This window comes from Xiphophorus maculatus, chromosome 18 (genome assembly GCF_002775205.1).
Source record: "Xiphophorus maculatus strain JP 163 A chromosome 18, X_maculatus-5.0-male, whole genome shotgun sequence".
Classification (NCBI taxonomy): domain Eukaryota; kingdom Metazoa; phylum Chordata; class Actinopteri; order Cyprinodontiformes; family Poeciliidae; genus Xiphophorus; species Xiphophorus maculatus.
This window is the reverse complement of record NC_036460.1, coordinates 2,897,629-2,908,140: the sequence shown is the minus strand read 5'-3', so window position 1 is coordinate 2,908,140 and position 10,512 is coordinate 2,897,629. Positions and strand designations below refer to the sequence as shown.

Sequence of the window (10,512 nt, the reverse complement as noted above, 5' to 3'; positions counted from 1 at the left end):
CACTACACTGCAAAATTAATCTGGAGAGACTCAGGCAGAGACAGGTGGAGAAGGGGTGGAGGTGGGTTGAGTGCAGCCAGAAAGCGGAAGATGCCAAGGATGGAGTTCCTTATCAACAGGGGCTTGGTCGGTGATTGGCCGTGACGTGGCTTGGTCCAACGTTGACAGGTCGTCCATGATGAGCGGGACGCACCGATTGGATGTTGCAGGTGGGGCTGGAGAGTCCAATTTACGCCTAGGCTTCATAACACAAAATTCTACCAAATATTTTGGTCTCGTTTCCACAAATAAAACAAAAGTAACTTACAAGTAGCTTTTCAACAAGAAATGGGAGCTTGTTTTAAGCAAACAATTCCTTAACAATATGAAAAAGTAACTAGTTCAATCTGCAGGATTTTTCTAATTTTTCCTACATTATAAATGAATTAATCTGCCAGTTTAACTAGAACTTTTTCATCAATATTAAAGAATTATTGACTTACAACAAACTTTAATTTCTTGTTGAAAAGACACTTGTAAGTTAATTTTGTCTAATTACAAGTGTGCTAAGATATTTACACAAGATACTAGACAAAAATTAAGATTTTGTGTTTTTGCAGTGAAGACATGTCTGGGGGCATCCCACAAGGCTCTACACTCGGCCATTTTCTGTTTAGTCTCTTCATAAATGACTTTTAACACTCAAAAATCATAAGCAACTTTATAAGAGTTGTAGATTATTAATCCTGCAGAGTTTGTAACATTTTTTAAAGTATAGTTTCATGTTTGCATTTGAATTGAACAGAAGGGAAATCTTACACATGTAAGACTTAAAAAAGACATTAGTTGTTCTGGATTTGGAGAATCTATTTTATGAAAAAGTTACTATATTTCCACTAGTTAGTATAATATTCTTCTGTGGCGTTACCTAGCAACGCCAGGAAAGCCCGTTACCTAGCAACCCACTTCTAGTTCCACTGGCAGATTATTTCACTTATAATTTAGGGGAAAATGAAATAATCTGCCAGTGGAACTGGAACTTCTTAATCTGTATTTAGGAGTTATTGACTTAAAACAAGCTCTTATATCTTGCTGAAAAGTTTCTTGTAAGTTAGTTTTGTCTTATTTCAAAGCTAACTCCTAATCTATAACTGTTTAATTTGCTTATTTTAGTATTTTACTGCTTTCACAGTGAAGCTGATGAGTGACTGAAAGGTACACAGCTGCCAGTGCTGCAGAAACCCCGTATCATCACTCCTCTACCATCATGCATAACAGTTTGAATGAGTAACTAGTTCTGAGATGCGCCATGAATTGTGGGTAAATATCTCTACTTTGATCTCGATCCCAAAGTGCCTTGTTAAAAAAAATGTATGGCTCATTTAGATAGGACTCTTATGTGTAAATCTGCAGCATCATCCCTGCGCTCCGATTACCTAACCGCTGTCTCTTTGCTCTGATCCGACGCAAACAGAGCAAACATTGAACTGGAGTAAAAGCCACAGAGTCACTGCAGGATTTATTTACAGTTCTTTAACAATCAGTCATAAATCTCTGTGCCAAGTGTAGGAAAAGGCTCGTCTTCTCAGATCAGGTGAAAATGTAAATCAAAGTTTTTACATTACATCAACACAGAGGAACATTAGCACAGTTACAAGAAAACAAGAGGAAAAAGGACAGAAATGTGAGATAAAATGATCCCACACTGCAAAATACAAAATATTACCAAGTATTTTTGATGGAGTTTGTAGTGCAAATGTCTTACTACACATGAAATAAAACAAAATATAGGAGTTTGTTTTAAGTAAATAATTTCTTATTGTTGATGGGAAAAAAAGTTCCAGTTTCACTGGCGGATTATTTCACTTATAACAAGATATTTTTCCTACATTATACATGTATTAATCTGCCAGTGGAACTAGTACTTATTTTTTCATCAATATTAAGGAATTGTTTACTTAAAACAATATGTTACTGAAAAGTTCCTTGTAAGTTAGTTTTGTCTCATTTCATGTGCACTAAGATATTTGCACTAGAAACGACACCAGAAATACTTGGTAATATTTTGTGTTTTTGCAGTGCAGTTACTGTCAGGCCATCCTGTGGCGTGGAAACTGTGGAACAACAAACACAGTTTATGTTCAGAGGAGTCAAGGTGATCAGTTATTCACTGTGGGAGTGCGGGCATGAAGCCAGGAAGAACGCCTTCATTCATTCATACATCAGATGTATAGATGACTTAATAATTCATTAGCAACGACCTTTTATAACAAAAGAACACTGATGAAGAGATTCTGCACTGCAAAAACACAAAATATGTTTGTCTAGTTTGTAGTGGAAATGTTTTATTACATTTGAAATAAGACAAAACTAATAAACAAGTAACTTTTAAGCAAGATATAACAACTCGTTTCTGATGAAAAAGTTTCTAGTTCCACTGGTAGAATATTCCACTGCGCTGTTACCTAGCAACCCCGACCCGTTACCTAGCGACCCACTTCTGGTTCCACTGGCAGATTATTTCACTCATAACGTGGGAAAAATGTCTTGTTAGAAATTAAATAATCAGTCAGTTGAATTAGTACCTTTTATCAATATTAAGAAGTTATTGACTTAAAACGAGTTCGTAAAAAGTAACTTCTAAGTTAGTTTTCTAGAAAGTAGAACAAAAATACTTTCTAAGATTTTGTGTTTTTGCAGTGAAGAACAAAATTTGACCATGTGTTTCTGTCTGGTTTTTACTGCAAATGTTTTTGTACTCATGAAATAAGACAAAAGTAACTTATGGGTAAATCTTTAGGAGATTGCTTTAAGTCAATATTCCTTCAATATTGATTGAAAAAGTTCAACTTTAAAGCAAGATATTTCCCTCATAAGTGAACTAACCTGCCAGTAATACTAGGAATTATTTATCTAAAATAAGCTTCTAAATCTTGCTGAAAAGTAACTTGTAAGTTCTGTCTTATTTCACATGTACTAACATGCTTCCACTAGAAACCAGATAAAAGACCAGTTTGTTTTTGCAGTGTGCTAAGAGAACCAGTCACTGCAGTTCCTTTTAAAAGGCAAATCCTCCGCAGTCAAATGCGTCAAAGTCGGAGTCTCCTTCAAAGTCGAAGGTGTTGAAATGCGGGGAGTCGACGTCCTGGCTGCAGGCGTGGAAGGAGCCGCCGGCGGGGAGATCGGAGAAGGCCCCGGAGCCTGGGGCCACGTCCGGGGCCCTGCTGGCCAGCGGCGAGGACGGGGAGCAGGAGCTGAGGTAGCCCAACGCGGAGGAGGCCGCTGCCCCGCCCATCAGCAGACACACCGCCCGCACCGCCCGCGCATCGCTGCTGTTGCCATGGCGCAGGCAGTCAGACACGCGATGAGGCGGGGCGACGGAGTTGCTCCGCAGAGGCTGCCTCGGTCCGGGCGCTGCAAAACACAAAACGACAAGACATCTGAATTATAAAAATAAAATCTAGAACTGTTTCTTAAGGAGGATTAGAGCTCTTATTTATTTATTTATTTCTGCTAAGAATAAATAAATAAATTATGAGAATAAAGTCATAATATTTCAAGAATAAAGTTATAATATTTCAAGAGAATAAAGTTTAAACATTATGAGAATAAAGTTATAACATTAAAACTGTCTCGTAATATTTCAACTTTATTTTCATAATTGTATTTTTTTAGTGTGATCCTTATGCTCCATAGTACTTTAACCCTGGAAAACCCGGACAAAGACAGTTACTTTTGTAATAGCGCCCCCGGTGGCTGGATGAATGAACAGTTTTTCGGCTTGGTGGAGTGTCTAAATGTCTGCTGTTACTCCTTTATTTTTATTCATTTATTTGTAGAAGAAATGGCTGATTTGAGCTCTTCAGCTGTTATTTTGATATTTTTTCTGTTTTTCAGAGGTCGCTGACCTGTCTGTCTGTCTCTGAACGAGCCTCCTCTCTCAATGACGCGGCTCAGAGGCGGCGGCGCACCAGCAACCCTGGGTGATCCGGGCTCCTTATCACTGGAAGAGTCCGGCAGCGGCTCTCTGTCTGTGATGCAAGGAGTGAGGCTTTGTTGTCTCTGAAGGGTCAAAGGTGACATCACACCCTAGAAATGAAAGAAAATAAACATTACTTATATTAAGAAAAGTAGAGCTATGCAACTTACAAACTTTGTTAAAGTGAAAAAGGATAAAACCAGATAGTTAATAATCAGATTTGACCCTGTGAAGTTCAAAATGCTAAAGTATAGAGTCCAGTTCACGTTTAATATTTTAGTATCCACTAATCAGCAAATGTATTTCATGCTCACCCCTTATGTTACGACTGGAAAACGCATTACAATGTAAACATTTCATGTCAGTCTGTATCTGTAATTATTAGTGAGTTTTTTGTTTTAAATAACTGACATGCTGCCAAACTTGATTTTATGACCTTTTATGGGTTTTTTCACGACGACGTTTTTGTTTTTAAGCAGTTATGAGGAACCGTAAACTGCTGCGCAAGTTACTCAACACATCGTTGCTAGGTAACCACAAGTTACTCAAAAAAGTTGTTGCTAGGTAACAAAGAATGAGTGAATTATTTGATTAGTTTATTCTTGCATTATTTTGACGTTATTCTTGTACGACTTTATTATGATATTATGAATCCATTCTTGTAGTTTTATATTTTTTATACTAATTGCTTTCATTTTGATTTTTTAAATATCAAAATTTCCACATAACTTTATATTTTGGTCAGTCTTATGATATAATTCTTAAATATTAAATGATTGATGATTTGGTCAGTTAATTGAGTCGCCTTCTTACCAAATACTTGGACGGCTACTTCTCACTTTTACTTAAGTAAAAAATATGTTGCTACTTTTAGTTTAGCAAAAGTTTTGGCTTCTCTACCCTCCCGTGTTTTCATTATTTTTTGGACGTCTACATCTTATAATCAAACCTGCCATAAAACCGGTTTAATGAGGAAACAGGACAAATAAAACTTTACAGCGACTGACCTCTCTCACTTTCCTGATTAGCTTCAGCCAAAGACTGTGAAAGGCAAGAAAAGACGTGTTATTAACTCTGACACACATCCAGGCTGGAAAACATTCACAGAGGTGGAACTGTGTCAGTCTGACAAACATGTGCAATAAAAACAGAGTCTGATAGTCAGTGGGACAAAGGAGGAGAGAACCTCAGTTTATCGATGTTCCTGCATGTGGAGATAAGGTCTGATAAAAAGTGGGACAAAGAACATCTGGCACCCACATGCAGTCGTCGGGGTTGTCCGACAGAAGCAGCAGGAACTTGTTCTGGGGCAGGATGAGGGCAAAGCAGCAGTCCCTTCTGCCCCCCGGGGGCAGCCTGGGCAGGTCCAGGATTTCCCGTCCCTCCGCGATCGACTCACAGTTGGACTGTAGCGCCACCACCTGGTCCGGTGGAGACTCAGCGTCCCGGCACACCAGCAGGCTCCCCTCCATGGTGAGCACAAGGTACTTCTCCTTCCACTGCTTGAACATGAAGCCTCCTGCAGAGGGACAGCGACACAAACCGGATACAAACTGCTATCTGAGGTTCAAATCTCCAAAATATGTCACTGTTTTTTCTAGAAAATTTCCTAGATTACTCTAAAAATGTCTAGCTAATTTTTGACTTCCCACAGGAGTCAAGACTTTTCTAGAAATTTTCTGAGATTAATCTAAATGGTTTTTTTTAGATATTTGTTGGAAATTTGCTCCTATTCCTCTTTTTTTTCTATGACTTAAATCCATGAAAGAGAAATATATCAAATAAAAAGATGCACACAGAACAAAATTAATCTCTGAAATTTTGTAGAAAAACAAACTTTTCCAAAATTGTCTACAATTTTCAACTTTTAAGAACCAAAAGTAAACAAAATCCAAGCTTTTTAAACTCAGAAATCTCCACGTTTCATCTCAAACTTTCTGAATTTTTGCTGGCAAATTTTATACTTTGAAAACTCAGAAATATAAAAAATAAATAATTTTTACCAATTTTTGACTCTTCAAACTTAAACATTTCCAAGGATTTTTCTAGACAATTTCTGAGATATCTCAACATTTTGTAGATATTTTGTCAGAAATTTGATCCTATTCCTCCTTTTTAAATCCCTAAAAGAAAAATAACCAACCATCCATCCATCCATCCATCCATCCATCCAACCAACCAACCAACCAACCAACCAACTCTGTATCAGCAGAGTCTTAGAAAAAAATGCTGCTGGATTTGGTAAGCAGTACGCACTTCAGCTACAATATGTGTCTGTATTTAAATAAACCAGCGGCATCGTAAATGAGAGTTAAATCGATTAAAGGAAAAATGCATCAAATTAAACAGAAAGTAATGGAAACGGTGGGAATCGTACCATATTTCCGGAGGAATCCTCGGTGAACGCCCGCTGTGCTCATGTTTTCCGCAGCAGAGACTGAAACGAAACGAGGCTGAAGCTGGAAAATAGGCTAAGAGAGGGAGAGTGGGGCAATAATCCGCACTATTTAGGCCTTCATCACCTAAACCCAGCCTGCCTCTCCTCACAGGAACAACATATAAGCACAAGAGGCTCCAGTAATCACAGCTGGACAAACTGCGTCACTTTCTTTTCTCACAGCGCATAATACGCAAATTTAAGGATATATTTTTCACTACACAGAAGGGGACGATAGATTTGAATAAATAAATCAAAGGTGGACTGTGTCACGCCTCCTGGCCTCGGTTGGCCTCAGAACCAGAGGTTCGGATTACCTCCTGCTAAAGCAGATTAAAACAGGGATTATTATTCCCGCGCAGCTGGACTGCACGTCTGCTGCCCCAAAACTGCGGATAGACAAGTTATTGTTTTCAAATCTGAGTGCATCATTTCACATGTTAGCTCTAAAGAGATGTCCTATTTCCCAGCGATCGATTAATCGCAGCGCGTCGCGTTGAATTGTTGAGTAAAATGGCGCTAAAACTGCGTTACGTAAGCGGATGAGAGTTAGTGAGGCGCATTCATGCGTCAGTCCGACAAGTGTCATGCTCACTCCTAAATGGGTTGGAGGATAATTGCATTCAGACAGACGGGGAAATGGAGAACAATAGCGATAAATAAAAGCGATGATAACCAATGAGCTTCTGAATATGAGCACTGTAAAACCGGACAAGTTAAGTTAAATGGAAACCGACTGCACCAGTTGATTTAAAGGTTTATAACAAAAACTATTTTATATTTTATTTTAGATTCTAAAGACTCAATAAACTCATGTTAATTATGTTGTACTAAAAGGACATTTTTATTCATGTTCATGTTAAAATTAAGCTAAATTACCTTAAATTGTTCCTATTTAAACAACTAAATCTCTACAATGCACTGAAAAAAATAAACCAAGTGAGCCAACTTAAAAAAAAGAGTTAATAAGTAACAATCAGGACAGAGTACCTAAAATTGTACTCAATTAAGAGTAATAAATAAATAAATACAGTTTTTATAAAATTTTATGCCAATATTAATAATAAAGTTCTTTATTTTTACATTATTTTATTCTGATCGCCATTTTCTCTCTCTTACAGTTCTGTTGTATGACCAGCAGAGGGCAGCAGCGCACGCTGAATCGGGGAATCTACTGTTTAACAACAACAAAGTATTTCTTTGTTTGCTTCCAAAAATCCACCTGAACTTGATCCTGACAGAGCAGGATTTTAAATCTCACCAAGATGTTTTTGTCTAGTTTCTGGTGTAAATATCTTATTACGTTTGAAATAAGACAAAACTAACTTACAAGTGACTTTTCAGCGGCTTGGTTTAAGTCAGTAAGTTTTTTATATTGATTTTAAAAAGTTGGCAGATTATTATCCTTATAATATGGGGGAAAATCTCTTGCTAAAAGTGAAATAATCATCTAGAGGAACTAGAACTTTTTAATGAATATTGAGTAATTATTTACATAAAACAAGCTCCTGCTTTATTTTTATTTTTTTGTGTTGCCGAAAAATTACTTGTAAGTTAGTTTTGTCTTCAAGTGAATGAAGATATTTCCACTAGAAACTAAACCAAAAATACTTAGTGAGATTTTGTGTTTTTGCAGTGTAGGCTTAGTTTGTAGATATTTTAAGACACTTGGTTATTTCCTTTACTGCAAAAACACAAATTTTACCAAGTATTTGTGGTCTAGTTTCTAGTGGAAATATCCTAGTACACTTGAAATAAGTAAAAACAAACTTACAAGTAACTTTTCAGCAACATATAGGAGCTTGTTTTAAGTCAATAATTCCTTCATATTGATTTTTTTTTAAAGTTCTACTTTCACTGGCCAATTTTTTCACTTATATACATTTTATCCAGTTATACTTACACTTTTTCATCAATATTAATGAGTTATTTACTTAAAACAAGCTCCTAACGGGTTGCACAAAAGTTACTTGTAAGTTAGTTTTGTCTTATTTTAAGTGAACCAAAACTACTTGGTAAGATTTCGTGTTTTTGCAGTGTGTTTATCTGATTGACCTTGACCTGCCGGGTTGCAGACAGGTAAGCTGGATTCTGGTGATTCTGATGCCCATCCCCCTCTTCCCAAAGCCAGACATCTACTCCTGCCTGCAGCCGCGTTCAGCTTCAAAGTTTGTGTTTCTGAGTGGAGGAGCCCTCTTTTCTGGGACGGGAGCCCCTCCGCGACCCTTCCCCCCGCCCCGGCTCTGTCTCCGGGCTCCTATCAGAAAGCGCGGCTCCGGCTCCTCATGAAAGGAAGAAAATATACAATGGGGTCTTTCTCAGTCCCTCTGTGTTTCCATTAAAGACCCTGGGAACACAACACAGTCCACAGAGACACTCTTAAAGGGCCAGCGCGTCTGAGATCCCAGCATCTCCCCATTGTTTCCATGGGACTGATGAGAAATCAGCAGCCAAAACATAACAAAAAATTTTATAAAAATAAACTACAGCAGAAATTAAGAAATGAGTCAGGGACAGATGTGTTGATTTAATTAACTTGTGATGAGGTACACTGCAAAAACACAGAATCTTACCAAGTATTTTTGGTCTAGTTTCTAGTTCACTTGAATTTAAACAAAACTAACTGACAAGTAACTTTTCAGAAACATTTAGGAGCTTGTTTCAAGTCAATAACTCCTGAATACTGATGACAATATTAAGGATTTCACTTATAAGTGAAATAATCTGCCAGTGGAACTAGAACTGGGTTGCTAGGTTACGGGCTGGGCGTTTTCTGGGGTTGCTAGGTAACGGCGCAGTGGATCATTCTAATATTTTTTCATCAATATTAAGGAACTATTGACTGAAAACAAGCTCCTATTTCTTACTGAAAAGCTACTTGTAAGTTAGTTTTGTCTTATTTTCAAGTGTATTAAGAAATTTGCACCAGAAGCTAAACTACAAATATTTGGCAAGATTGTTTTGTTTTTGCAGTGTAAGGAAAACTTTGTGACCAGAAAAGTCTGGAAAACTGAGGAGCAATAAAGAAACAAACAACTGAATAAAATCAAATCATGTGCACATGTAGAAACAAACATGCAAACTGAATCCAAGTTTTCCTGTATTCATGCAAACTTGGATTTGCATGATTCCATTAATTTGTCAATAAATTTGCTGAATGTTTTTTTTTCTGTGTAATTATATGGTCATGAATTAAAAACAAAGAAGGATTAAAAAATATCCTATCTGGTCTCAGGAAACGTTTTGAGTTGTGATTTTTGAGTTTATCAGCAAAACATTGTCAAAATCACTCAGTTATTGATGCTAACTCCCACCAGCTGGGGGCAGTATTTCTTTCTTCTCCTGCTGCTGCCTCAGTTTTACTAGTTGTTAAGTTATTATCCATGATCAATATGGTGAGTAACAAAAAGTCACATTAACCGTCACAAATAAACACAAACAACACAGCAATCGATAATCCTCTGTTCTCCACTAGAGTTGGGACAAATTATTGCAAAAATATCACAAAATACTTCAATAAAATTAGGAATTTACTGCAAAAACACAAAGTATTTTTGATATAGTTTTTATTACAAATATCTTTGTGCACTTAAAATAAAATAAAACTAATTTACATATCTTTTCATAAAGATACAGGAGCTTGTTTTCAGTAAATAATTCCTTAATATTGATTAAAATATAACATGAACAAAATGTTATAAATGAAATAATCTGAAAGTGAAACTGATCATTTCTTATGAATATTAAGAAACTATTAACTTAAAACAAGTTCCTATATCTTGCTGAAAGGTTACTTGTAAGTTAGGTTTGCCTTATTTAACGTTTAAATAAAATATTTACACTACAAACTAGACCAGAAATACTTGGAAAGGTTGAATGTTTTTGCTGTTTTATTGCAACAACAACAACAAAATCACAAAACAACTGAAATTTTGGAAAGACTGTGGTTTTCGGTGGGTTTAAATAAAAGTTGGCCCCCAAATGAAATTTTCTTCGGGCCTCTAATAAGTTTGGACCGGCACTGCTTGGAATATCAGCTGATATAACTTTTTTATTCACATTAAATGAAACTTTTTTAAAAAATCATCGGATTTAACTAGTGAAGAATCAAAATAAA

At 36.6% G+C, this 10,512-nt stretch overlaps 1 protein-coding gene and 1 long non-coding RNA gene across 2 annotated transcripts; one reads left to right on the top strand and one right to left on the bottom strand.

Moving 5' to 3' along the window:
- The first annotated feature begins 71 nt into the window (after positions 1 to 71).
- LOC111612025 lies at positions 72 to 3,963 on the top strand. Its single transcript, XR_002754366.1, has 3 exons — positions 72 to 209; positions 1,172 to 1,299; positions 3,877 to 3,963. It is a non-coding gene; the product is annotated as an uncharacterized LOC111612025 (long non-coding RNA).
- On the bottom strand, positions 2,693 to 7,444 carry LOC111612024. Its single transcript, XM_023351702.1, has 5 exons — positions 6,336 to 7,444; positions 5,219 to 5,477; positions 4,966 to 4,999; positions 3,888 to 4,068; positions 2,693 to 3,393 (listed from the first exon to the last, which is right to left on the bottom strand). Exons 1-5 carry the CDS (start codon positions 6,376 to 6,378, stop codon positions 3,038 to 3,040), a joined length of 873 nt encoding a protein of 290 aa, XP_023207470.1. The 5' UTR covers positions 6,379 to 7,444; the 3' UTR covers positions 2,693 to 3,037.
- Between the last annotated feature and the right edge of the window lie 3,068 nt (positions 7,445 to 10,512).

Bases quoted from the DNA above. Each gene is read 5' to 3' on its own strand.
- LOC111612024 (XM_023351702.1), bottom strand. From the start codon at position 6,378: ATGAGCACAGCGGGCGTTCACCGAGGATTCCTCCGGAAATATG. The intron at 4,069-4,965 runs GTCAGTCGCTGT...TTTCATTTCTAG, and splicing joins TAATCAGGAAAGTGAGAGAG to GGTGTGATGTCACCTTTGAC. The intron at 3,394-3,887 runs GTCAGCGACCTC...TGTGTTTTGCAG, and splicing joins GTTCAGAGACAGACAGACAG to CGCCCGGACCGAGGCAGCCT.